This window comes from Schistocerca nitens, chromosome 10 (genome assembly GCF_023898315.1).
Source record: "Schistocerca nitens isolate TAMUIC-IGC-003100 chromosome 10, iqSchNite1.1, whole genome shotgun sequence".
Lineage (NCBI taxonomy): Eukaryota > Metazoa > Arthropoda > Insecta > Orthoptera > Acrididae > Schistocerca > Schistocerca nitens.
In genome coordinates, this window is record NC_064623.1 from 10,953,292 (window position 1) to 10,980,471 (window position 27,180).

Sequence of the window (27,180 nt, forward strand, 5' to 3'; positions counted from 1 at the left end):
TGAAATTCTGTATACTTTCCTTCGAATAATCAAGCTTACCAACCACGAATGCGTAACAAAAATTTTCCATTCATTTACGAAAATTACCAGACTTATCAAACCACGCACGTACAATAACTCGTTCATGACAAGAGGAAGTCAGTCTGATAGGATTATTCAACAATATTTGTATCCAGTAAGCTCAACTAATATCTCACGATCATTTTGTATCAATTACGTCCTCGAGGGATAACAGTAAAACTTCAACTCTTGGTACATTTTTTAATCCTTCTGCTGCTAGACCCAATACGTATCGTCTCTCTGCAGAAATTATTAAATATTGCACGCCTAATTTCCCCAGATTAGGGGCACAAACTCTTGTAATATTATTAATGAGCAATATTTAATTCGAATCTCGTGACATTATCGTAATGTAGATTCTATGGTTTCCAGAGGTCACACACACACACACACACACACACACACACACACAAGTACCACAGCAATATCTCTGTTTTTACTTAATGTGAAATTATTTAAACAACATTCCCTCTTGATTGAGCATATTTTAAGCTACTATGACATACTTTTATCGTAATTCTCTGGCCGAATATTCTTATTACAGGAAGATCATTCTATCTAACATAAATTTCTAGCTCTCGTAAGCAGTACTTCTCAAAGACGTGAAACGTCGTAGTAACTTCCAGGAGTCAAAATAACAGTCATTGTTTTTCTTGATATCCTCTTGTTCACTTGGATAGGTTGAAACATTGTTCAAAGTAAATACTCATATTTGGTAAATAAAATACACAATTCAAGTATATACATTTCTAATATCGAATTCGTTACGATTTTTTACTTCACAACAGCTGTATACGGTACTAACGAAAGAAATCGTAATACCAAAAAATTCTTAACGTAGGGTAATGAAATTTCGGGAATACGTTTAATAAAATTTTCTCGGGCTTCCAGCTGCGTCAGGTGGTTGAAATCCCACGAGCTCTCGACCGAGCTCTCCCCCGTCACTGTCTAGCGGTAAGACTGACTGCTGTGTCGCCGTGGCCGCGTCATTATATAGCCGCACTGCTGGCTGTGACGTCACTGGTGCTCTCTTCCTCGCCATATATGGTAATGTTTTCATTACGCGTCCGTCATGCCCGTTTTGACATCGCGATAGCCGCGTCCCATGCTGTGCTGAGCTGCAAACCTCCGTCCTTGCTGATGGTGTTGAAGGTTTTATTTCAGTAGCTTCTTTTATGACGCTATCCCAAAATCCCTTCGTCTTCCTAACGACAGATGTTTCGTCGTATAGAATTCGGTGTCCATTTTCTAAGGCGTGTTCTATCACGGCTGATTTTTCTGGATAGCGTAGGCGTAAGCACCTCTCGTGTTCCGTCCGGCGCCGCTCCACAGTGCGTACTGTTTGGCCGACGTAGTAACAGCCACACTGACATGGTATCTGGTACACTCCAGGCGTTCTATGCCCTAGATCGTCCTTCACAGGCCTCATGAGCTGACGAATTTTTGCTAGGGGCCTGAACACCGATGAAATGTTATACCTCTTTTTTTTTGTGGTTTTAGGGCGCACAACTTCAATGGTCATTAGCGCCCTGACTACGTTAAGAATGCACCGCGAGGCACAAGTTTAAAACAACAACTAAAAGGGAAAACACGATAAAAGACAGACTGACAGGCAAAGGATTAAAAAAACAGCATCATCAAATGTCCTTAGAGAGGTTTGTCAAATTGATAAAACGAAGAACGCGAGCAGCTGCTCGTGGGTCATCCGCTAAAATGGCATCTAGAGTACATGGCAGGTTAAGATCTAGACGCAGTGTGTTAAAATCCGGACAGGACATTAAAATGTGGCGGACCGTCAGCAATTGCCCACATGGGCAGAACGGCGCCGGCGCAGCCGTCAGCAGATGGCGATGGCTGAACCGGCAGTGTCCAATGCGTAACCGGGACAAAACGACCTCCTCCCACCGAGAAGGGCGGGAGGAGGACGTCCAAGCCGCGGGAAGAGGTTTCAAGGCCCGAAGCTTGTTGTCTGTAAGTGCAGCCCAATCGGCATGCCACAGCGATAAAATGCGCCGACAAATTACCCTGCTACAATCCGACGAAGGGATACAACAAGAAGCTGTCCGAGGCTGGAGGACCGCAGCCTTGGCCGCGGCATCTGCAGCTTCGTTCCCAGGGATACCGACATGGCCAGGGACCCACATAAAGCTAACCGGTGAACCGACGTCCACCAGCTGCTGAAGAGAGCGTTGGATCCGGTGCACGAAAGGGTGAACCGGATACGGATCACTGAGGCTCTGGATGGTGCTCAGGGAATCGGAGCAAATGACATATGCAGAATGTCGGTGGCGGCAGATGTAAAGAACAGCCTGGTAGAGGGCAAAGAGCTCAGCTGTGAAGACCGAACAATGGCCATGGAGCCGGTATTTGAAACTTTGTGCACCGACAATAAAAGAACACCCGACCCCGTCATTGGTCTTTGAGCCATCTGTATAGATGAAGGTCATATTGATGAACTTCGAACGAAGTTCAACAAAACGGGAGTGGTAGACCGAACCGGGGGTAACCTCTTTTGGGAGCGAGCTGAGGTCAAGGTGAACGCGGACGTGAGCCTGGAGCCAAGGTGGCGTGTGGCTCTCGCCCACTCGAAAGGTTGCAGGGAGTGAAAAATTAAGGTGTTGAAGGAGGCGACGAAAGCGAACTCCAGGGGGTAGCAGGGCAGAGACATACAACCCGTATTGACGGTCGAGAGAGTCATCAAAAAAGGAACGATAAGACGGGTGGTCGGGCATTGACAGTAGCCGACAGGCATACCGACAAAGCAGTATATCGCGCCGGTAGGTGAGTGGCAATTCGCCAGCGTCAGCATGAAGACTCTCTACGGGACTAGTATAAAACGCTCCGATCGCAAGTCGTAAACCCCGATGTTGTATGGAGTTGAGGCGGCGTAAGATGGATGGCCGTGCAGTGGAGTATACGAAGCTCCCATAATCCAGCTTGGAGCGGACGATCGACCGATATAGATGAAGCAGGACGGTTCGATCCGCTCCCCACGACATACCACTGAGAACACGGAGGACATTTAAAGAACGGGTACAACGGGCAGCCAAATATGACACATGTGGAGACCAGCTAAGTTTCCTGTCAAATGTAAGATTGTTGTCTCCATGATTGGGAGAGCAACGGGACCGAGTCGTAAGGACGGTGGGAGAAACTCTTTGTAGCGCCAGAAGTTAATACAGACTGTCTTCTCGGCAGAAAAACGGAAGCCATTGGCGACACTCTAGGAGTAAAGACGGTCAAGAGAACGCTGAAGACAGCGCTCCAGGACACGTGTACACTGCGCGCTGCAATAGATGGTAAAATCGTCCACGAAAAGGGAGCCTGATACATCAGCTGGGAGGCAATCCATTATTGGATTGATCGCGATGGCGAAGAGAGCGACGCTCAAAACTGAGCCCTGTGGCACCCCATTCTCCTGGCGAAAGATGTCGGACAGGACAGAACCCACACGTACCCTGAACCGTCGATCCATTAAACAGGAACGAATAAAAAGAGGGAGGCGAACGCGTGGGTCGGCCTTCAGGCACGCACAGGGAGGAAGGAAGAAGAGGAAAAAGAAGAGAGAGAGGGAGAGAGAGGACAGACTGTCTCAAACGCCGAGGCGGAGACTAGAGAAGGCAGGGTGAAGAAGGCAATGAGAAGGCAAGGAGAAGAAGGCAATGAGAAGGCAATGAGAAGGCAAGGAGAAGAAGGCAATGAGAAGGCAAGGAGAAGAACACAATGGAAAGAGTAAGGAAGACAGTGAGGTGGAGAAGAGCAAAGAAAGGAACCAACCAAAGGAAGGAAGAAACGAGAAGTGAAAAAGGAAAATGACCGCAAATAGAGGTCGTGGAACCATCCGTCTCCGGACGCAGGCGCTAACGACCCCCTTGAGGGGGAGGGACTCCTTTTAGTCGCCTCTTACGACAGGCAGGAATACCTCGGGCCTATTCTAATCCCCGGACCAGCAGGGGGGATACCTCTTGAAGAGGCAGAAACACAAGTTTCTTGCTTTCTTCTTCGATGGTGTTCTCTTCTCCTTTGGAGTGTTTCTTGCGTGTCACACCAGATATAGCCTGTGACACCTGTCCGTGGCTGTACCCGTTTTCCCGGAAGATTTTTCGGAGGTGGCTCATTTCTAGTGGCAGAAGACTTTCAGCGTGTGAGAAGACTTTAGCACGACGGAAGAGGGTATCCAGAACGCCACGTTTTTGCGCCGGATGGTGGTGGCTGAGAGCGTGCAGATACCGATCTGTGTGTGTCGGTTTCCTGTAGACACTGTGGCTGAGGTGCCCATTGGTTTTCCGTCGAACGAGGACGTCGAGGAAGGGCAATGCACGATCTGTCTCGACTTCCATCGTTAACTTGATGTGGCCGTGAATGCTGTCCTTGGAGTAACCGATTTGTGACAGTTTGTGGCATCACTGTGATGGAAAGTGCACAGAGGGACGCAGCAGGTTGTGCCGGAGCCCTACGCCGAACACAATGCTCTTCTCTCTCGTCAGCGCCACGTGGCCGTCCAGAGCCCACTCATCAAATCGCTTGATACGGGCAAGTCTTCAGGTCCAGATTGTACACCGATTAGGTTCCTTTCAGATTACGCTGATACAATAGCTCCCTACCTAGCAATCATATACAACCACTCTCTCACCGATAGATCTGTACCTGCAGATTGGAAAATTGCGCAGGTCACACCAGTGTTTAAGAAGGGTAGTAGGAGTAATCCATCGAACTACAGACCTATATATCATTGACGTCGGTTTGCAGTAGGGTTTTGGAGCATATACTATATTCAAACATTATGAATCACCTCGAAGGGAACGATCTATTGATACGTAATCAGCATGGTTTCAGTAAACATCATTCTTGTGCAACGCAGGTAACTCTTTATTCGCACGAGGTAATGGCCGCTATCGACAGGGGATCTCAAGTTGATTCCGTATTTCTAGATTTCCGGAAAGCTTTTGACACCGTTCCTCACAAGCGACTTCTAATCAAGCTGCGGGCCTATGGGGTATCGTCTCAGTTGTGCGACTGGATTCGTGATTTCCTGTCAGGAAGGTCGCAGTTCGTAGTAATAGACGGCAAATCATCGAGTAAAACTGAAGTGATATCAGGTGTTCCCCAGGGAAGCGTCCTGGGACCTCTGCTGTTCCTGATCTATATAAATGACCTGGGTGACAATCTGAGGAGTTCTCTTAGGTTGTTCGCAGATGATGCTGTAATTTACCGTCTAGTAAGGTCATCCGAAGACCAGTATCAGTTGCAAAGCGATTTAGAAAATATTGATGTATAGTGTGGCAGGTGGCAGTTGACGCTAAACAACGAAAAGTGTGAGGTGATCCACATGAGTTCAAAAGAAATCCGTTGGAATTCGATTTCCGCGCGCTGTTCGGGAATGGAATGGTAGGGGGATAGTATGATTGTGGTTCGATGAACACTCTGCCAAGCACTTAAATGTGAATTGCAGAGTAATCATGTAGATGTAGATGTAGATCTTGCGACCGCACATTCTCGTGGTGACCACTGCCAGCAGTCATCTACATTTGCTACATTCCTGCCACGTCTTTCTGCAGTATCACAGAAGCCACATCCATCTTGCCTGAGCGCTATGACACGGCCACGTCGCGTGCTGTCGATGGCGTCTTTGTGGCCTTAAAGGCATTCATCAACTCACCACATCCAGTCTCAAAGGTAACTAACCCCCACGACTGTGTATTCAAAGCAAACCTGATTTGCATCCTCATTGTGGCGCTACTACCACCAATCGTACGCGACTGGCGCGAAAACAGAGCAGGCATCATCTTCCAGGTATACAAACACGACTACCGACTTTCGTTTATATTGCACAACTCTTTTTTGGTGTTGCTATTTCTTTTCGTTAGTGTATTTAAATCATTCATCATTTATTATAATCAGCTCCTTTATTAACTGACAGTGCTGTTGTCTGCAAGTATGTGCCATCGTTGGGCGATAGTAAGGAAATGCACGAAGATTTGGACAAGATTTAGAAGCGGCGTAATGAGTTTCGGCTCTCTTTAAATGTAAATAAGTGCAAGTTAGAGAATATAAAAGATCCCCGAGGTGCCTGATTACAGGGTTAGTGGTGCGCATCTTGAGCAGACTACACCACACAGTTGTTTAATGGTGACCGGAGTTGTAAAACGACCGTTAACTAGGCCAGAACGTCGTAAGCAGGCGTACACTGCGGTACTTTTCCTAGGAGCTTTGGTAAGTTAAGGTCACACCTGCGTTACCTGTACGTTAGGTGTGTTGCATACGTGTCGGGAGATACTTCGTAATGATCGCTTTCTTCACGTATGTGATCTGTCTTACTAGTCCCCTAAAAACCGGAAGCAGTGAACCGTCTAGAAGCTGAATGAGAATGTATAAAGAGCTGGGTAATCTATTGAACATTTGTGTTCTACATGGCTATCCTTCTGTCTGTTACTTAATAGAAAAGAGTGCTTACAGAAAAATTGGTTCTGAGGCCAGCAGTCCTCTAAACTTAGAACTACTTAAACCTAACTAACCTAAGGAGATCACACACATCCATGCTCGAGGCAGGATTCGAACCTGCGACCGTAGTAGTCGCGCGGTTCCGGGTTGAAGCGCTTAGAACCGCTCGGCCACCGCGGCCGTCCAGAAACACTGAAATCGTCCATGTTTAATTCAGGTTTAATACAGATTTATCATACAGCGCTAGAAAACACAATTTCCTCAACAAAAAAGGAAAATAAAAAAACGCAAAACAGAAATATATCAAACAGCTTGCAAATACTTCATCGAACTTATATTTAAACCATATACTACGGAAGGAATTCAAGTTGGCTGAGAATTTAATGAACACTAAGGAGTATAATTTTTGCACTGCTCTTTACGGGCTGGGAGTGGCTCGAAGGCACATCAGTTACAATTGGAGGAATGTCCGATTGTTATCCGGTTCGGAGAAGCTTGCATGGTAGTGCCTCGTTTGTACAGAGCGGTGCCATTTTGTCTTACGGCTGTAGAATTTCTTACAGCACACCGTATTCGCCGTTGACTGTAGAGTATCTTTATTTCACAGATGCAATTTCGACTTTTGAGCCATTATCGAGTCGTATTGCAAAAAAGATTCTGCAGTATCACTTGGTAATGGCCCAAAAGGAGAAACTGGAACTGTGAAATAAAGACACTCTCCTGTCAACGGTGAATATTACCTCGTACAAAGGACCGTAAACCCCCACCATGAGAAACTAATCGGTTGCAGAAGTGTGTCATTTCCCTTGAGTGCTTCTAACACTCTCAAGTTATTTGCTGCGCAAACGATAAGGGATTCTGTTACCACCGGACAGTTTGAATTTCGGATGACTGGACTCATTTTCTAGAAACTCGTTTACTCAAAGCCGTTTCTATGAATGTACGGAACGACTGGAGGTTGGAGAACTGCGCGTTTGGTGACTTGGGGTTGAAGCTCAATCGACTTTCCTCAGTCTTCTGTGTCAGAGCTGTGGGATCAGTACAGTAGATAGTGTCCAATGTCTGAAGTGTTTAAGTTTGCTAATTCTAATAACGGACAGCGTCAACAGCAAACAACAGCACACTGCTGCTCCCTCTGTCTGTCAGATAATTTATACTACTGGCCATTAAAATTGCTACACCAAGAAGAAATGCAGATGATAAACGGGTATTCATTGGACAAATATATTATACTAGAACTTATGATTACATTTTCACGCAATTTGGGTGCATAGACCCTGAGAAATCAGTACCCAGAACAACCGCCTCTGGCCGTAATATCGGCCTTGATACGCCTAGGCATTTAGTCAAACAGAGCTTGGATGGCGTATTCAGGTACAAGGTGCCCATGCAGCTTCAACACGATACCACATTTCATCAAGAGTAATGACTGGCGTATTGTGACGAGCCAGTTGCTCGGCCACCATTGACCAGACGTTTTCAATTGGCGGGAGATCTGGAGAATGCGCTGGCCAGGGCAGCAGTCGAACATTTTCTGTATCCAGAGAGGCCCGTATAGGACCTGCAACATGCGGTCATGCATTATCCTGCTGAAATGTAGGGTTCCGAAGGGTCGTAACACATCTGAAATGTAACGTCCACTCTTCAAAGTGCCGTCAATGGGGACAAGAGGTGACCGAGACGTGTAACCAATGGCACCCCTTACCATCACTCCGGGTGATACGCCAGTATGGCGATGACGAATACACGCTTATAGTCCGATGCGACCATCATGATGCTGTAAAGAGGACCTGGATTCATCCGAAAAAATGACGTTTTACCATTCGTGCACCCAGGTTCGTCGTTGAGTACACCATCGCAGGCGCTCCTCTCTGATGCAGCGTCAAGGGTAACCGCAGTCGTGGTCTCCGAGCTGATAGTCCGTGCTGCTGCAAACGTCATCGGACTGTTCGTGCAGGTGGTTGTTGTCTTGCAAACGTCCCCATCTGTTGACTCAGGGATCGAGATGTGGCTGCACGATCCGTTACAGCCATGCGGATAAGATGCCTGTCATCTCGATTGCTAGTGGTACGAGGCCGTTGGGATCCAGCACGGCCTTCTGTGTTACCCTACTGAACCCACCGATTCCAGATTCTGCTAACAGTTATTGGATCTCGACCAACGCGAACAGAAATGTCGCGAAACGATAAAACGATATCGCGATAGGCTACAATCCGACCTTTACCAAAGTCGGAAACGTGATGGTACGCATTTCTCCTCCTTACACGAGGCATCACAACAACGTTTCACCAGGCAACATAGCGGCTGGTAAACCATTCGGGAAGTCGTGGTTCAAGAAACTCTTCTGTTCCTGACGTTTCGTCCAGGACTGCACTGGACATCATCACAGGCGCTCCTCCGCTGAGTCTTGCCGACCGGCCGGTCGGACGTTCGAGAGAGACATACATACTGTAGAAAATGGGGCGTGGTCGATGTAACACGTGATGAACTGATATAATCCTTGTCAGCTATCTATTGTCTTCTTCTCAAAGATAAAATTGTCTAGCGATTCTGCAGAGCTACTGTCCGTATGTCGCCGAGTTTCATTGGCTCCTGCTTCCTATTAAAATTATCCTCTACATAGTCGCGGATAATAATTTAACGTTGTAGATAAAATTTCTGGTTCAGAAAACTCCACTTCGTGGTTTCCTGACTGAAGAGCGTGCTCTGCTACTGCTGATTTCTCTATTTTTCCTAGTCGGCAAAGACTTTTGTGCACTTTTAGCCGTGTATTTACGTTTCTCTTGGTAGTTCCAATATAAACTTTAGCTCACGTACACGGAATTTTGTATCCACCACATGTCGACAGAGAAGGGCGTTTATTCTTCACAGATCCCGGTGCTTGACTTATTTTCTTTGTTGGTGTAAATACCGGTCTGATGTTATATTTCTGTAACACCTTACCTGTCTGTTCCGTTACTTTTTTCATAAAAGGGAGAGAAACTATATCAGTCGTTCTGCTTCATCCTTTACCTTCGGTCTTCTGTTCCTTGGCCGCAAAATTCTCTTTCTCTCTTTCCCTGAGCAGGCATTTTATTGTATTTTATTTTTATTTATTTATTTTTTATTTTTTTATTTTATTTTATTTTTTTATTTTTTAGCACATTCACAGTTCGATTACGCTAGGCAGACCAGCTCTCACAAAGACTTTCTACTTTACAAGAGTGTACATCCGCTGTCGGATATCATCATACAGTAAACAAGGTACTGTTTTCATGGTCGGATAACCTAAATTCAAAACCCTGGGATGTGGATGCTCTGTACCTTTCCGCTTCCACGACGAGCTCTGAACTTCGCCAGCTTGAGACGCGGTGACCCCCAGCACCCCACTACGCCCCGTACCGCACCAGCAGGCCGCAGAATGGCAGCAGCAGCAGAAGCAGCAGCAGAGGCAGAGGCCGCCCTCCACCGAGGCTGGCGCCACTCCTCCGTCCCTGGAGAGAGAAAGACAGAGCTCAACTCGTCCGTTCGGCACGGAAACTTCGTCAGTAAGTCGTAAAGATGTAAGCCAGTATACACTGAAGCGCCAAAGAATCTGGTATAGGCATGCGTATTCAAATACGGAGATATTTAAACAGGCAGAATACGGCACTGCGGTCGGCAACGCCTACATAACACGCAGTAGTTAGATCGGTTACTGCTGCTGCTGCAACGGCAGGTTATCAAGATTTAACTTAGTCTGAACGTGGTGTTACAGTCGGCACACGAGCGATGGGACACGGCATCTCCGAGGTGGCGATGAAGTGGGGATTTTCCCGAACGACCATTTCAGGAGTGTAGCGTGGATATCAGGAACCAGGTAGAACATCAAATCTCCGACATCGCTGCCAGCGGAAAGAGACCCTGCAAGAACGGGACCGACGACGACTGAAGAGAATTGTTCAGCGTGACAGAAGCGCAACCCCTCCGCAAATTGCTGCAGATTTCAATTCTGGGCCCCCAACAAGTGTCAGCGTGCGAACCATTCAACGAAACGTCATCGATGTGGGCTTTCGGAGCCGAAGGCCCACTCGCGTGCTCTTGATCACTGCACGACACAAAGGTTTACGCCTCGCCTGAGCCCGATATTGGACTGTTGATATCTGGACACATGTTGCCTACTCAGATGAGACTCGTTTCAAATTGTTTCGAGCGGATGGACGTGTATGTGTATGGAGATAACCTCATGAATCCATGGTCACTGCATGACAGGTGGAGGCTCCGCGGGGCGTGGGCAGTTGAGTAATATGGGACCCCTGATATGTCTACATACGACTCTGACACGTGACACGTGCTGAAGCATCCTGTCTGATCACCTGCATCCATTCACGTCCACTGTGCATGCCGACGGACTCGGGCAAGTCCAGCAGGACAGTGCGACACTCCACACGTCCAGAATTGCTACACACTGGTTCCACGAACTTTCTTCTGAGTTAAATCACTTCCGCTGGCCACCAAACTCCCCATGCATGAACATTATTGAGCATATCTGAGTTGCCTTTCAAAGTGCTGTTCAGGAGAGATCTCCACCCGCTCGTACTCTTACGGATTTATGGACAGACCTGCAGGATTCAGGATGTCAGTTCTCTCCAGCACTACTTCCGACATTAGTCGAGCCCATGCCACGTCGTAGTGCGGCACTTCTGTATGCTAGCGGGGGTCCTACACGATATTAGGCACTTGTACCAGTTTCTTTGGCTCTTCAGTGTATGAAAAGAACTCACCACGTAGCGGAAATGCTGCATCGCAGACAGGCACAACAAAAAGACTGCTAAACAAGTAAGCTTTTTTTCTAAATTAGACAAAAGACACCAACACATACAAATACACACACACACACACACACACACACACACACACACACACACACACACACACACACACACACACACACACACACTCTACACAAATGCAACTTTCATACACATTAACATTAATACACTTGTTCAAACGTTCATTCCAGTGTTCGAAGCACCTTTCAAATTTGTCCTCTTTGATACCTGCTAGCACTTTCATGACATTGCGTTTTACGTCTTCCACATCTGCAAAACGCTTCCCTCTCAAGTCTCTTTTCATCCTCGGGAATAGGAAGAAGTCCGAGGGTGCTAAATCCGGCGAATAGAGCGCGTGGATCAAGGTAGTCGTCTTCGTAGAGGCCAAAAACTGGCGAACGCTGAGAGCCGTGTGTGTGGGAGCGTTGTCGTGATGCAGGAACCATACTCCAGAATCCCACAAAGCCGGACGTTTTTGTGACAAATTTCTGCGAAGCCATTTCATAACCTCCAAATAGAATTGTTACTGGCTGCCCAGCCATGTTCTTCAGAGTTACATTTCCGTGAAACTGTGTGTGTGTGTGTGTGTGTGTGTGTGTGTGTGTGTGTGTGCGGGGGGAAGGGGGGGGGAATGTCTCTTGTCTAATTGCCGGCCGAAATGGCCGTGCGGTTAAAGGCGCTGCAGTCTGGAACCGCAGGACCGCTACGGTCGCAGGTTCGAATCCTGCCTCGGGCATGGATGTTTGTGATGTCCTTAGGTTAGTTAGGTTTAACTAGTTCTAAGTTCTAGGGACTAATGGCCTCAGAAGTTGAGTCCCATAGTGCTCAGAGCCATTTTTTTTCTTGTCTAATTAAAAAAAAGCTTACTTGTTTAATCTTTTTTCATATTTTGTCATTATTCCATCTTAAATATTCCAGGCTGACAGAATGAATCTTTCAATGCCGCTTTTAATTGTGAAATGTTCGACACCATTCTCGTTCCTTAATATGTGAGACATGGATTTTGTGGAAGCCTTTGACAGACTGGAGCATTTTCAGCTATTACCTTCTTTTTTTTAATTAACGAGAACATTTTCGTAAGTTACAGTTTGTATACATAAAACCTTAGAAAGATGTTCATCCTATAAATTTCTGAAACAGAAGTTCGAACGGCAACATAGGTTTGAAGACACTTCCACAAACTAAAGTAACTTTCCGTTGCTTAATTTTTTTGAAACACAGTACATATTACATAAATGATGAAGTTCTGTAGGGGATCTTTGCAGCTACTATTCGCTGTCTAAACAATGCTCTTTTCTTAACGAAAACCTAATTATCTGACGCAAAACTTTTTTATTTATTAAAAAACTACTTACTTGCAAAATGTTTACAATATTTTACAAACGCGATATACATAGAACTTCGATTTCTAATTCGTGATTTCTTAAAAAATCTTGAATTTTTGTTTTGCTCCTACGTAAAAAACACACAGGATTATCTAAATTTTCACTGATAAGAAAACCGGATATTAATATAAGAATGGAGATTTGCATTCTGTTCTCTTGTAAATACTAGTCAAATGCGCGGAATAAGACAGTTCGTAATTTGTATTATTACACACACAGTCAGAAATAAGATCTACCTTTTCAAGCAATCCATACGTCTTTTGTTTTCCAGAAATGAACGCAAATAGCAGTGCTTTGTACAATCAGTTTCGCTTTGTTCCAATGCCGTGATGTTGTCGGTTTTCGATATTGATCAGTAAATTATCACGAAAACTGTTGTCATGTGAGCTTTTGGTGTGATGAAACTAGTTGAAATGTGCTCCATTATGCAACTAACAACCAGCCAAGTCGTTCACGGGAAACAAATTGGAAATTCGAAGCCACGTGATGTCTCAGTTCTCATTTCAAGACCAGCAAACCTCAAGAGAACGACCAATTTTCTTCAGAGACACTGAAAAAAGCTAAGTACTGGATTTATCTAACTGAACTATTTCTCTTACCCATGAATATCATATACACCAAGTTAGCAGAGAACTTGTCAGAACTTGTATTGACAGTTAAAGGCAATTTTCAACATCCACGCGCAAGAAAGCATTAATTTTCATAGCTACGTTTAATTGAGCAGGGTGCAGCTTGATAGTGCAGTTTACGGCTGCAACCAGTCACTCAGCGTTATTAACTGACGAAGCCTTACTGCTTACTGTGCCGCAGCTTCGCGCAGTTCACACCTTCGCCTACGATCTGCTGCCTAATGTCTGACACAAAACACAGCTATACGCTATAAAACGTATGTAATCAGACATGTCCTAACTTAAGCTATCCTAGCTGACTGTTTCCTACCGAGCGAGGTGGCGCAGGGGTTAACACACTGGACTCGCATTCGGGAGGACGACGGTTCAAACCAGCGTCCGCCCATTCTGATTTAGGTTCCCCGTGATTTCACTAAATCGCTTCAGGAAAATGCTGCGATGGTTCCTTTGAAAGAGCACGGCCGACTTCCTTCCCCGTCCTTCCCTTATCCCATGCGACTGATGACCTCGCTGTTTGGTACCCCCAGACCAACCAACCAACCCACCCAACTGTTTCCTGTTGCTGGTGTCTATTCTTTGTTTGGAGCCAGCTGATCTATATTCCACATAACGGCACTGAAGCCATATGTTACAGTAGTGACCATAATACTTCAGCTGATCGACGAAAGAAATACAAAAATTTCCAGGGAAATACAGAAACACAAGTCATTTAGGAATGAAATAAATACCAGTGCAAGGGAGCTATCACGAAATGGCTGCAAGAAAAATTTGAAGAAATCGAAAAATAAATGGTTGGCGGAAGGACTGACTCAACATACAGAAAACCAGAAACAACCTTCGTTGAAATTAAATGCAAATGTGGCAACATTAAGAGGGCAATGGGAATCCCGCAGATGCAGAGGAGGTAGTGGATAGGTGAAAGGAGTACATCGAAGGCCTCTATGAAGGGGAAGCTTTCTCTGATGTGATAGAAGAAGAAACAGGTGCCGATTTAGAAGAGTCGGGGGTCCAGTATTAGAATCAGAATTTAAAAAACTTTGGAGGACTTGAGATCAAATAAGGCAGAAGGGATAGACAACATTCCATCAGAATTTCTAAAATCACTGAGGGAAGTGGCGACAAAACGACTACTGATGTTAGTGTGTAGACTGTGTGAGACTGGCGATATACTGTCAGCCCTTCGGAAAAAAAAAATCATCCAGACAGTTCAATAGACTGCAAAATCTGACAAGTGCGAGAGTTATCGCACAATCAGCTTGACAGCTCATACATCCAAGTTACTGACAAGAATAATATACAGAAGAATGGAACAGAAAATTGAGGATGTGATAGATGACTATCAGTTTGGCTTTAGGGTAGGTAAAGGCACCAGAGAGGCATTTATGACACTGCGGCTGGTAATGGAAGCAAGACTGGAGAAAAATCAAGACACGTACATAGGATTTGTCGACCTGGAGAAAAGTTTGACAATCAAAATCGTGCAAGATGTTTAAAATTCTGAAAAAAAGTAGGGGAAAGTTATACGAAAAGGCGGGTAATACACAGTATGTACAAGAGCCAAGAGGGAAGAATACGAGTGGAAAGCCACGGACGAAGTATTTGGATTGCGAAGGGTGTAAAACAGGGATGAAGTATTTCGCCCCTAATATTCAACCTATTCATCACAGAAGCAATGACGTGAATAAAAGGAAGATTCAAGAGTGGGATTAAAATTCAAGGCGAAAGGATTTGAATGATAAGATTCGCTGATGAGAGTGCTATCCTCAGTGAAGATGAATTACAGGAGCTGTTGAATGGAACAGTCTAATGTGTACAAAATGCGGACTGGTAGCAAATCTAAGAAAGGCAGAAGTAATGAAAGTAGCAGAAGGATTGCCGATGACAAAGTAGATGAAGTTAAGGAACTCTGCTACATATGCAGCAATATAACCCGTGATGGACGGAGCACGGAGGACATAAAAAAGTAGACGAGCACTGGCAGAAAGGACATTCGTGGCCAAGAGTTGTCTCCTAGTACCAAGCATGGGCCTTAACTCCAGGAAGAAATTTCTGAGGATGTACGTTTAGAGCACAGCATAGTATGGTAGTGAAACATGGACTGTGGGAAAATCTGAGCAGAAGAGAACGGATTTGAGATGTGGTGCTACACAAGAATCTTCAAAATTAGATGGACTAACAAAGTAAGGAATGAAGAGATCCAAGCAGAATCGGCGAAGAGAGGAATATGTGGAAAAAATCGACAATGTGAAGGGACACGATGACAGAATACGTGTGAAGGTATCAGGGACTAGTTACCTTGTAAGAGAGGGAATGCAGAGTATAAAAACCGTAGAAGAAGAAACATTTTGGAATATATACAACATATAACTGAGGACGTAGGTTGCAAGTGCTACTCTGAGATGAAGAGGTTGGCACAGGAGAGGAATTCGTGGCGGGTCTCATCAAAAGACTGATGTTTCAAAAAAATAAAATAAAATAAACGTCGTCAGAAAAACTGCAGGCAGACGCATTGTTTATGTTCTGGTCCAAAGATGTATCCTTCTCTAAGCGATGGCGATCAAAGACATAACTTTTGACAGTGTGACTTAGGTCTTTTCTCTCTCATGTTCTTTTAAAAAACTAACATTTATTCGGAACAGAGAAATTTATTAATCTAAAACTTCACCCCCGAAGGGTTTCCTCGTTTTCTATATTATGCTATGGTATGAAAATTACGTTTCACAGGTTTGCAGTAGATTTGTTGTATTTGCCAGCGATATGTAACAAGAAAGTGCTGTTAGAAGATTACTCTAGGTCGAAATTTTTCTCATAGCTTCATTCCTTTTTAAAGACTTTTTAGATCTCTTTTTGCTACATAGTTCATTGGTCCTAAAAGCGTGTCAAAATCTAATGAGACGCAGATTCTGGTATAATTTCCCTCTGAAAATTGAAGTAGTTGATGTTGTTGTTGTTCTTGACGTCAGGCCGATGACTGGTTCGATGTAGCTCTCTATGCTGCTCTTTGCTGTACAAGCCTCTTTACCTCCGAATAACTACTGCAACCTAAATCTCTCTGAATCTGCCTATAGTATTCATCTCTAGGTCTGCCTCCATCACAAATAGTTCCCTCCAGTACTAAATTGCTGATCTCTTGATGCCTCAAAATGCGTCGTGTCAACCGATCCCTTCTTTTAGTCAACTTCTGCGAGGGATTCATTTTCTCCCTAATTCTATTCAGCACTTCCTACTTAATTATTCTATCTGCCCTCCACTCTTCATCATCCTTTCGTGACACCGAATTTCTAAAGCATCTATTCTTTTTTCGTCTAAACTCTTTATCGTCTACGTCTCAATTCCGTACGAGGTTAGCAGCCCAAACAAATTCCATTAAAAATGACTTATTAAGGCTTAAATTTATATTCGATGTTAGGAAATGCCTTCTTTTTCAGAAATGCTTTTTTGCTAGTGTGAGTCAGGATGTTATATACTCATTTCTTTGCCCTTCATTTATTATTTTGTTACACAAATAGAAGAACTCATATCCCAGTTTTCGAGTCTCCTTTACTTGTTTCGTTTTGTTTACGTTCATCTTATAACCTCCTATCGACTCACTCCAAGACCTTTGTCGTTTCTGAACGAATTATGGTGCGATCGGCAGACGTCAAAGTTTTTGTTCCTTGACCATAAACTTTAATCCCTTTTCCAATTTTGCTCCTTGGTTTCTTTCAAAGCTCGCTCATTGTACAGACTGAATAACGTGGGGGATTTCTACGACTCATAAGTGGAGTCCGGGTACTGACAAGTTGTTAATAATGTTTTACTCCTTTTATTTTATTTTCCACAAACTGGCAATGCTCGTAACTTTAAATCTAAAAGTGATGAATATTATAATGAAAAATAACCCTAAAACGCAAATAATAAATGTTTACTAATTTCATATTCCAGTTCTTATACTACTGTCCATTAAAAATGCTACACCAAGAAGAAACGCAGATGATAAATGGGTATTCATTGGACACATATATTATACTAGAACTGACACGTGATTACATTTTCACGCAATTTGGGTGCATAGACGCTGAGGAATCAGTACCCAGAACAACCACCTCTGGCCGTAGTAACGGCCTTGATACGCCTGGGCATTGAGTCAAACAGAGCTTGGTTGGCGTGTACAGGTACAGCTCCCCATGCAGCTTCAACACGATATCACAGTTCATCAACAGTAGTGACTGACGTATTGTGACGAGCCAGTTGCTCGGCCACCATTGACCAGACTTTCGCAGTTGGTGAGAGATCTGGAGAATGTGCTGGCCAGGGCAGCAGTCGAACATTTCCTGTATGCAGAAAGTCCCGTACAGGACCTGCAACATGCGGTCGTGCATTATCCTGCTCAAATGTAGGGTTTCGCATGGATCGAATGAAGGGTACAGCCACGGGTCGTAACACATCTGAAATGTAACGTCCACTGTTTATAGTGCCGTCAGTGCGCACAAGAGGTGACCGAGACGTGTAACCAATGGCACCCTATACCATCACGCCGGGTGATACGCCAGTATGGCGATGACGAATACACGCTTCGAATGTGCGTTCACCGCGATGTCGCTGAACACGGATGCGACCATCATGATGCTGTAAACAGAACCTGGATTCATCCGAAAAATTGACGTTTTGCCATTCGTGCACCCAGGTTCGTCGTCGAGTACAGCATCGCAGGCGCTCCTGCCTGTGATGCAGCGTCGAGGGTAACCGTAGCCATGGTGTCCGAGCTGATGGTCCACGCTGCTGCAAACGTTGTCGAACTGTTCGTGCAGATGGTTGTTGTCTTGCAAACGTCCGCATCTGTTGACTCAGGGATCGAGACGTGGCTGCACGATCCGTTACAGCCATGCGGATAAGATGCCTGTCATCTCGACTGCTGGTGATACGAGGCCGTTGAGATGCAGCACGGCGTTCCGTATTACCCTCCTGAACCCACCGATTCCATATTCTGCTAACAGTCATTAGATCTCGACCAACGCGAGCAGCAATGTCGAGATACGATAAACCGCAATCGCGACAGGCTACAATCGGACCTTTATCAAAGTCGGAAACGTGATGGTACGCATTTCTCCTCCTTACACGAGGCACCACAACAACGTTTCACCAGGCAACGCCGGTGAACTGCTGTTTGTGTATGAGAAATCTGTTGGAAACTTTCCTCATGTCAGCACGTTGTAGGTGTCGCCACTGGCGCCGACCTTGTGTGAATGCTCTGAAAAGCTAATCATTTGCATATCAGAGCATCTTCTTCCTGTCGGTTAAATTTTGCGTCTGTAGGTCTCATCTTCGTGGTGTAGCAATTTTAATGGCCAGTAGTGTATATACTAGTAATCTTACTAACTGAAACCAAGTAAGAATAAAATACACATTGCAAAAAAAAAAAAAAAAAAAAAAAAAAGAACAAAGAACGGGAAGCACACCTTCCACAGAAGGTAAGGTAGCCGCAACGTAAAGTCTTTCTTTTCCCAGCGCGAAGATAAAGAATGTTGAACAGATGAGCCGATCGCAAGTTGCTCTTAAGGCACGAAGCAAGAAAAATGTCTAGTATCTACTCAGTAAATTCTACTTACAAGAGGAAATGTGTGTTTACTGTCATTGTGAGACTGAGAAATATAAATACGCTATCAAGTGAAAAGTATCTGGGGGCCTCCATGTAATGGGGAACTGGCCACTATGTGGCCCAAGAAGCGACCCACCAGTGTAAAAGAAGAGGGGGAGGGGGGAGTATTGTGAAGCAGGAGAACTTTGCGGGCTTTGCGGAATGTGATTGGATCGTAAAACCAGTCACGTTGAAGTAGCGGAAGGAACCATTAGTGAGCTCCAGTGTGCTACGGGGCAGTCGAGCTAGCGCTAAGACTGTGAGAAGAAGCTACAAACAATGGTGTGCAACGATTGGGCAGTCCCTCATGAGCCACACATGTCGGCGGTCAGCCCTAAGCGGTGCTCGAGTTGGTGTAAAGAGCGACACCGTTGCACAGTGGGTGACTGGAAGCGAGTGGCACGGAGTGATGAATCGTGCTATGCCCTATGGCAATCGGATGGATACATTTCGGTTCGGCAAATACGTGGAGAAAGTCACCTGCCATCATGTGTAGTGCCAAGAGCGAGGTATGGACGAGGTATTATTACGGTATGGCGGCATTTTTCGTGGTCCCCTTATTTCGCTCAATATAAAACACTCAAGGTGCAAGTGTATGAGCACGTTTTACGTAGCTTTGCGCACTGCGTACAGCAGAGGAACTGTTCGGAGATGATTCTTTGCGTCAGCATGACAATGCACCCTGTTAGGCAGCAGCATCTGTGGGGCAATGGTTGGGGGACACTAACGTTCCCAATGTGGACTCACCTATCCCGAGTTCCGAAATGGACCAAATGGAATACGTTTCGGATAAGTCAGACCGTTGACTTGGCTCCAAACCCGAGCGTCCAACGTCACTAACCCTTCTGGTCTCGGCTCTTGGACAAATCTATGGTCTCGGCTCTTCAACAAAAAAAGGCATGCCGCTCCTCTTACACACAAAGTATCTCTGACATAATTCAGATCGCCATATTATACGAGGGTCGTTCAATAACTAATGCCCCACTTCTTTTTTCTCAAAACATATTTATTGTCAGGAGTCAGAATTTGGTAACAATATACATCAAGAGGTCTTGTCCATGTCCTATTTCTCTACGTACTCTTCATTACGATCTATAGCCCTACGGCAACGTTATGGAAGAGCATGTGTAAGGTGTGAGGCAAATCCAACACCTTCCATGAAAACCCTGACATGATAGCAAATCCGGCAGTATGTCACATAGCTGCAAATAAATTCTGACATTAAATTAACCAAAGTAATACGATCAACGAGTGAGCAAATGGAATACCACAGACTAACACAAGAGCGCCTAAATGCATATCATACCTTCCCACCGTAAGACAGACGCAGCTCCGAGGGCAGAAACGAGAACAGAAGCCAAGAGCAGAGTCGTGTAGGCTAGGAGGCCCTACGATAAGGGAAGGACACCCACGTCGCCAGCCGACATCCAAGAACACCCCCAGCCCATGTTAAAAGCTAGAGCCCTCCAGAAGAACAGTATAGATCTTACGATAACACTAAAAGGGCCACACCAGCTGCAAGCTTTAGCGTGAGACTTTTTCGCGTCTCTGTTACGTAGCAAACATTAAAAACATTGCCTCACCACGAAAAGTATAACGTTTCTCATTGGATAGACAGAAGTTTTGTAGGTGGAGCTTAAGGTTAACATTGAGACCCTGATTGGTCAGTTGAAAACACAGCCAGATAGCTTTTCTAAAACCAACTTCGGTAAATTGTAGTACGGAGAAGTTAGGAACGAGTTGCTTCCGAGACGGCGAGGTGAGCAGAGCTGTGCTGCCTACCACCCCCTGACGCTGTCTAACCAACTACAAGGTAATGAACGCACGCGATGCCACACAACAGCGCATAGGCCTTCACTCATAACTGCAGAAGTATCATCTGTTACACCCCCTTTTTACGTAATACTAGTGTTGATCGTCAATTAAACTTCGTGGTATTCACATTTGCTATTAGAAGTTAAAATCTGAAATGCCATGATTTTTATGTTATATAATTATTGAGAAGCCACATCAGCCACTGTAATTTATGACAAGTTAAATAACTAAAGATAATTGAGGGTCACTGTAGACCATTTTTGATAGTTTTCTCTTTCATGAAACTTAATTTAAACGTAGATTATAGATATGGCATAGGTCATCCTTCGATCCATTATATAACTTGGAAACCCATTCAGGGAATATTCGTTCACATTTTTGTTGAACGCAGTTGGTTTTTATCATCCTGTATTAAAATATTTCCTTTTATCAATAGTGCAATTTATAAACAATGTTTTGTGAGTAGAATAAAATTTCCAGTGGTAAACTTAACTCCTTTTTCGACGTTATTTTACCAGCTGACTAAAAATAGGAAAGCCTTGAACCGCTTCCACTAAATTTAGTTAGTATTAAGATTCTTTTACAGGGAGTGCAGTGGAGCTGACGCTGAAATCATTAAGTATTTTATTATATCATCGCTAGTCTCACTGAACTCTACAGGTCATGTGTGGTCTGGCGTCTCCTTACCAGCAACAGGTCCCAGGTCCAAACTAGTCAGTTCCCTAAAAAACACGCTCAGAGCGTCGTTGCGCGAAAGTCGTAGGGAGACACGACTTAGAACCCAACAGACACCACGTAGAATGTTAGAAAGAGCATGTATTCCCTGCTGGTAAAAGCTCTTGTCCTGTAGGTGTAGCCATGTTCTCACTGCATGACTGACACTCTCGTCATCTTCAAAGTGTCTTCCCCGTAGGGAATGTTTAAGCGGTCTGAAGAGATGGAAGTCCGAGGGTGCCAGGTCTGCACTGTAGGGTTCACGAGGCAGTGATGTCCGACATGTTCCCGGTGTCGCAGCCACGTGTAGTAAGCGTTGACAGTGGAGAACGGCAAAACAGAGGCACGCCGGCGACCGAGGCGTTGCAAAGTAGGCAGACACAGATAGCCTTGCTGACAGCAGCAGTCTACCAGCAGGCTGAGGCAAGGACGCACGCAGACCGAGCGCCGAGCGAAGCCTGGGTAGTGCTGAGTAAGGGAAGTGAGGCCAGCACGCCAAGTTACACTGCTATATACTGCGGTAGTAATAACAAAAAGCTGCCACTGAGGGTAAAAAACGTCCTCCTGCCGGATATAAACAGTGGAGCGCAGGCAGCAACAGGTAGAAGGCATTAGGAAGCAGTTCGGATGTGAGGACAGACGTGGTCCGTGTCCGAATGTTCAATTTTCGTAGGTGACGATTCCGGAAGTCTGTTCCAGCTCACAGGAGTCATAAGTTCGCCGCCAGATGTCAACTCTGGAGGTCGGCCCGAGTTCGGTCGGCACCATGGCTGACTAACTACAGCGAGAACTTCCAGCAGGACCGGCCGCAGCGCGATCTCGGTCACAGGCGCCGCCGGGGACTGACGCCCGGACTTCACGGCAACCCGGCCCCACGGCGCGTCGTCCGTCCGTGACGGGACCTCGCGGACATCGCGACTGACGGCTTCCCAGCCGCCGGTGCAGCAGGCGTCGGCAGCTGACGCCACGGCGACGTGGATCCGTGGGCGTACCTGTACTGAGGCGCCGAGCGGCGACGAGTTCATCTCAACCACAGGGCATCCTGGCTTCAGCGGAGCATTGGTGGTCTGAGGCTCCCAAGTGCGATCAGCGGCGCGCGTTGCGCGCATTGTCGGAGAATCTACACAGCAGCAGCCAGGCGGACGGATCCGCAGGGCTGGGCAGCGACGACGAGGGAGAAATTGTAAAGAAAGTTCAATAAATAACTGTAAAACTCCACGCCGTCCCAGTCTTTGGCGCAGCCACTGCGTCTGCTGCTAACAATTGGTGCAGAAGGCGTAACACCGGGTTCTCAGACTTGTGTGTGGGCGTGCATTATCGTGTTGGAGCAAGATTTCTCCTGGATTCTTGTCTGATGGAACACGTCGGAAACGGTTCTTGAGTTTATTCAGAGTCTTCAATTATGTCTCTGAATTGATGGTTGACCCTCTTGGCTTCACATCCACGAGAATGACGCCATCACAATCTTCTTTTGTGGTGAATGAGGATAATGCCACTCAATGGACTGCCTTTTTGTTTCCGGCACAAAGTCGTGCACCCAGCTTTCGTCCCCCTGTAACGATCCGTGACAGAAAGGCCTCTCCGTCGGTCTCAAATTGCTCCAGCAGTTCAGATGAAATGGCCTTTCTTTGAATCTATGAGCATTCGTGGAACCCATCGTGAGCACCTCTTTGAACATGAGAGAGTCTCGATCATCGCAGACGCACCTCCAATGCTGACCGACAACTGTAGAGCCAATTGTCGTGTTGTGACGCGCCGGTCGGCACGAATAATGGCAACCGCACGATTCAGCATGTCTGGAGCAGTGGCTGTGACAGGACGTGTCGACTGTGGCTGATCCCGGAGCTCTGTTTCTGCATTTCCTGAGGCTGTAACTTCCTTTACACATCGCTCAACTGTACTCTTATCAACTGCAGCATCGCCATACACTGCACACATACGTTTACGGATGTTCACCACGGTTTCTTTTTCTGTACACAAGAATTCAATAACAGCGCCGTTGCTTGTAAAGTGAGTCGTGTGTAGACACCATTCTGACGCTGTACTGCGGCTCTGCCATCGGCCAGAACGGTTCTAGACTTCACCGGCGCACAGAACAAACACCAAATGTGAAGTACCAACAAGGACGTTTGTCTATGTATATAACTGCTTCTTGAAAAAATGCGGGGCATTACTTACCGAACGACCTTCCTATAACGCCCACCAACACGTATCCGGATTTCATCAGGTAGTGTATTTCATTCAATTCTGACTTATAAAATGGGAAAATGCAAATGAATTACCTCAGATACTGCACCATCTCGCTCAGTGCAGCAGGAGAAGAGACCAGTTAAACCTGTTTCGACTGTCAAACCTGGACTGGAGACTGATGTTTAAACGCCGCCTGGAACGACTAACGAGATGGTACTGCAAGGAAATGGAGAAAAAACTACTGTTGCTCAGTTATCAAGCGATAATTTAGTTGGTAAAGGACAGGAAATCGTGTGTGGAGGGGGGTAGGTGGGGTAGGGGGAGGTGGTAAAAACTGACGACAGTAGGTAGGATTTCGTGGATGTATGTTGCAGTATTTATGCATAGATGAAGAAATTAAAACTTCCTCCTTTTCTTCCGTCATCTTTCTCCGATCCCGTCTAGTACGGGGTCCGCTGCGCTCAAGATGTGGCAAAACTATTCCATGTGACTTTATGGCTGGATACCGTAATTACGTAATTTACGAAACCCTACACTAATACATAAAACGCTACAAACTTTTAAAACCTCGCGGATTCAATTTAATCAGCAGGTACACACGTCAGTCATGTAGGACACATAACTTTGAACAGTGACTTGAAACGAAAATGGGTTTACTTACTGTTTCTTCGGAGAGTTTAACAACTTCTTCCCAGAAGTCATCCAAGATGGCGGTCTGGTTGCCTCTGTTCTGAAAAAGAAGTAAAAACAAAAGATGTAGGAGTGCGCAAGAGGAACAATTCAACCTGACTCAACACCAACAGACTGTATTTTAGGGACCATGTGGTACAAATATCCTCGAAACGACCCCGGTAACATGGGTCACCAGCCGTCTCGCCCTTGAACATTAATGCTGCACCGGTCGGTTAAACCGCTTCTCTACAAACTTAGGGACATAAAAGCTTTTGTGAAAGAGCCAAGTTACATATATGGTGAAATATATTTTCAAAAGTAAAAAACGAAAAAATTTGCTTCATATCCATATCTCTAGTGCCTCCAATCTTCTTCCATCTTCCTTCCTCAATGTCCAGACCTTCGCAACATATAGTGCTACGCTCCAGATGTAACATTTGGCAAGTCTTTTCCTGAGATCTTTTACCATTGCAATTCTTTTCGTAATTTCTATTGAGCAATACATATCATCCATTATTACACTTCCCAAGTAATTGAAGTTATTCACTTGCTCTATTTTCTCTCCCCCTATTTTCATACGACATATTCTCCCCTTTCAATCAATTACCACGCTTTTCGTTTTCTTCTCGTTAATCTTCATTCCATATTCTTCTAATTTTGTGTTTAGATCATCAAACATTTGTTCCATCTCTCTTGCACTCTGTCATCACAACCATGTCGTCTGCAAATCTTATACACTCCACTCTCCGACCCCCTATACAAACTCCTCTCCTTCCATCAAAACTTTCACTAATAATTTCCTCCAGATATATATTGAACAGTTTTGGTGATTAACAACAACCTTGTCTTACACCTCCTCCCAGTTCAATTTCTTCACTCATCACACCTCCTATTTTTACTCTTGCTCTCTGGATCAAATATAAATTTCTAATTCTAATTCAACAAGAGAGTTATCTTAGCCTCTCTCACCTCAATTCTCCACAATCCTACCTACACGTGGTGCCCCCGTTAAGCTGAGCAACCCAGTGGAAGGTTGGGTAACCAACTCCAGCGGCAAACTGGGTCAGTGAGCCGACAGGATGTGGAGGACAGTGGAAGGCAATGGGAAACCACCACTGGAATTACTTCCCTAGACGTTCATGGGATGGACCTCTTTGTACTCCAGAAGTAAACCTTCCCCTCAATCGGATCTCTGGGAGGGGAATACAACGAGGACTACAGAGATTAGGTCAAATGGAAAAGGAACGAAGGAGAAGAAGAAGAAGACGAAGAAGACGAAGAAGGAAGACTTATTGAAGGGTTGGGACTTGGAATGTCTTAACCCTTCTCCAGTAAGGGAAATTAGAAAACGCCAAACATGAAATGATAACATGAGGGGGGGGGGGGGAAATCAGGAATTGAAGTTACAATGTTACTGGAAGCTTTCACAACACAGAACCGTTTGGCATCTTTCAGCTGCAAGAAGAACAGTGACTAACGGTGAAATAGTTTTGAGATTTCACGACAAGCGAATCTAGATACGTTGCTACTAGCGTGTAGCCATTACATACTGTCTCTCTCTCTCTCTCTCTCTCTCTCTCTCTCTCTCTCTCTCTATCTGTGTGTGTGTATGTGTGTCACTGCGTGGACGTGTGTGTGTATGGGGGGGGGGGGGAGGGAGGGGAGAGTGCAGGGTATCATGTGGGATCAGGTCGCCCAAAATTGAATTTTCTTCTGTACTGTGTAATCAGTGGATGAGAATATTTAGAAAAAAAAAAAAAACAGAGGAAAATTATGAACGGAGACAACTGAACAAGGAAACAATTTCAAATACATAATCACCTAAATAAAGTAGGATATCATACAACCACAAAAAGAAAGTATAATTGCGGTGGTCAAGAAAAGAATTGAACAGGAAGGAGAAGCTGGGGTGTGGAATGCGGTACAGGCAGTGAGGAAATATATCGTTTAAATACTGTAAGTATGGAGTGGTTTTGCACAGCGCTGAAACCTCGACGAGAAGAAAGTAAAGACTGAAGTCGTCTGAGATGTGGATTTGAAGACTGATGGAAAAAATAATAGTAAGAGTTAAGGAGAAGAAGTGTTAAGGAATAAGAACATTTTTGTGCTATCTCGAATGAATTTGACGGGCAACTTTGTTAGCCTTACTAAACGCCGGTGTTAATAGCAACAATGATGTAAGGAACGCCTTTCTCTTTACGTAGAGTGCTACTGGAACAGAGCGTGTTGTACTTTGTTCGACTCACCCCGTTCAGTGTGACTGTCGGTACACTTGTCAGCGGAGGACTCAAGTCTTTCGTGGTGTTCCCGTACGCCCTCATCAGTTCGCTACCAGCTGTACCGTTTGCGCACTCGGAAATGGTTGAGAACGGCAGGCCCAACTCGTCGGCACACTGTAAGAAGAAAAAAAAGTATGTCAGTAAAAATATTATAATGAGAAACTGAAGTGGGTGTGCAAGTACGCAGCTACTCAGCAACCACTGCAAGACGACTGTGCGCTATTAGACTACTTTTTTTAAAAAAAAAAGCATAAACTTAACTTCAGTACATACAACGCAGGAGTAAATACATCAGCAGAACTGAAAATTACTGTGTACTCTTCAGAAGGAACTGTAGGGGCTCACTGTATTTACGCACACGACGTTCTTGGAACCGCTTGGATGTGCGTAACTCCGTCAGCAGAAGGTAGATGAAGCTGTAGCACATAATGTAGTCTTTAGAAAGCTGAGCAGGTCGCAAGGCAGTAAGTCATTAACTGAACACAAAATGACTTCATTGATCCAAAATGAAGCGTTTTGGCGTGTGCCATGATCGGATAACCTGTCAAAACTAGAGCATTACATATAAAACTACACATGAAGTAAAAT

General features: G+C 45.2%; 1 protein-coding gene across 2 annotated transcripts in view; it reads right to left on the reverse strand.

The window, feature by feature from the left end:
* The window catches only part of LOC126210566 (GILT-like protein 1), a 70,493-nt gene that overhangs the window by 15,318 nt on the left and 27,995 nt on the right, over positions 1-27,180 (reverse strand). The window contains exons 4-6 of one of the 2 annotated variants that reach the window (XR_007540704.1): positions 26,560-26,706; positions 24,303-24,371; positions 9,805-9,974 (exon numbers count right to left, since the gene is read on the reverse strand). Coding sequence is in view for 1 of the 2 variants with exons in the window: in XM_049939830.1 (XP_049795787.1) it covers positions 9,870-9,974; positions 24,303-24,371; positions 26,560-26,706 (321 nt within the window). In the remaining variant the exon portion in view is untranslated. Of the gene's footprint in view, positions 1-9,650; positions 9,975-24,302; positions 24,372-26,559; positions 26,707-27,180 lie in introns of those variants that run through there. The other variant, XM_049939830.1, reaches the window with a different exon arrangement.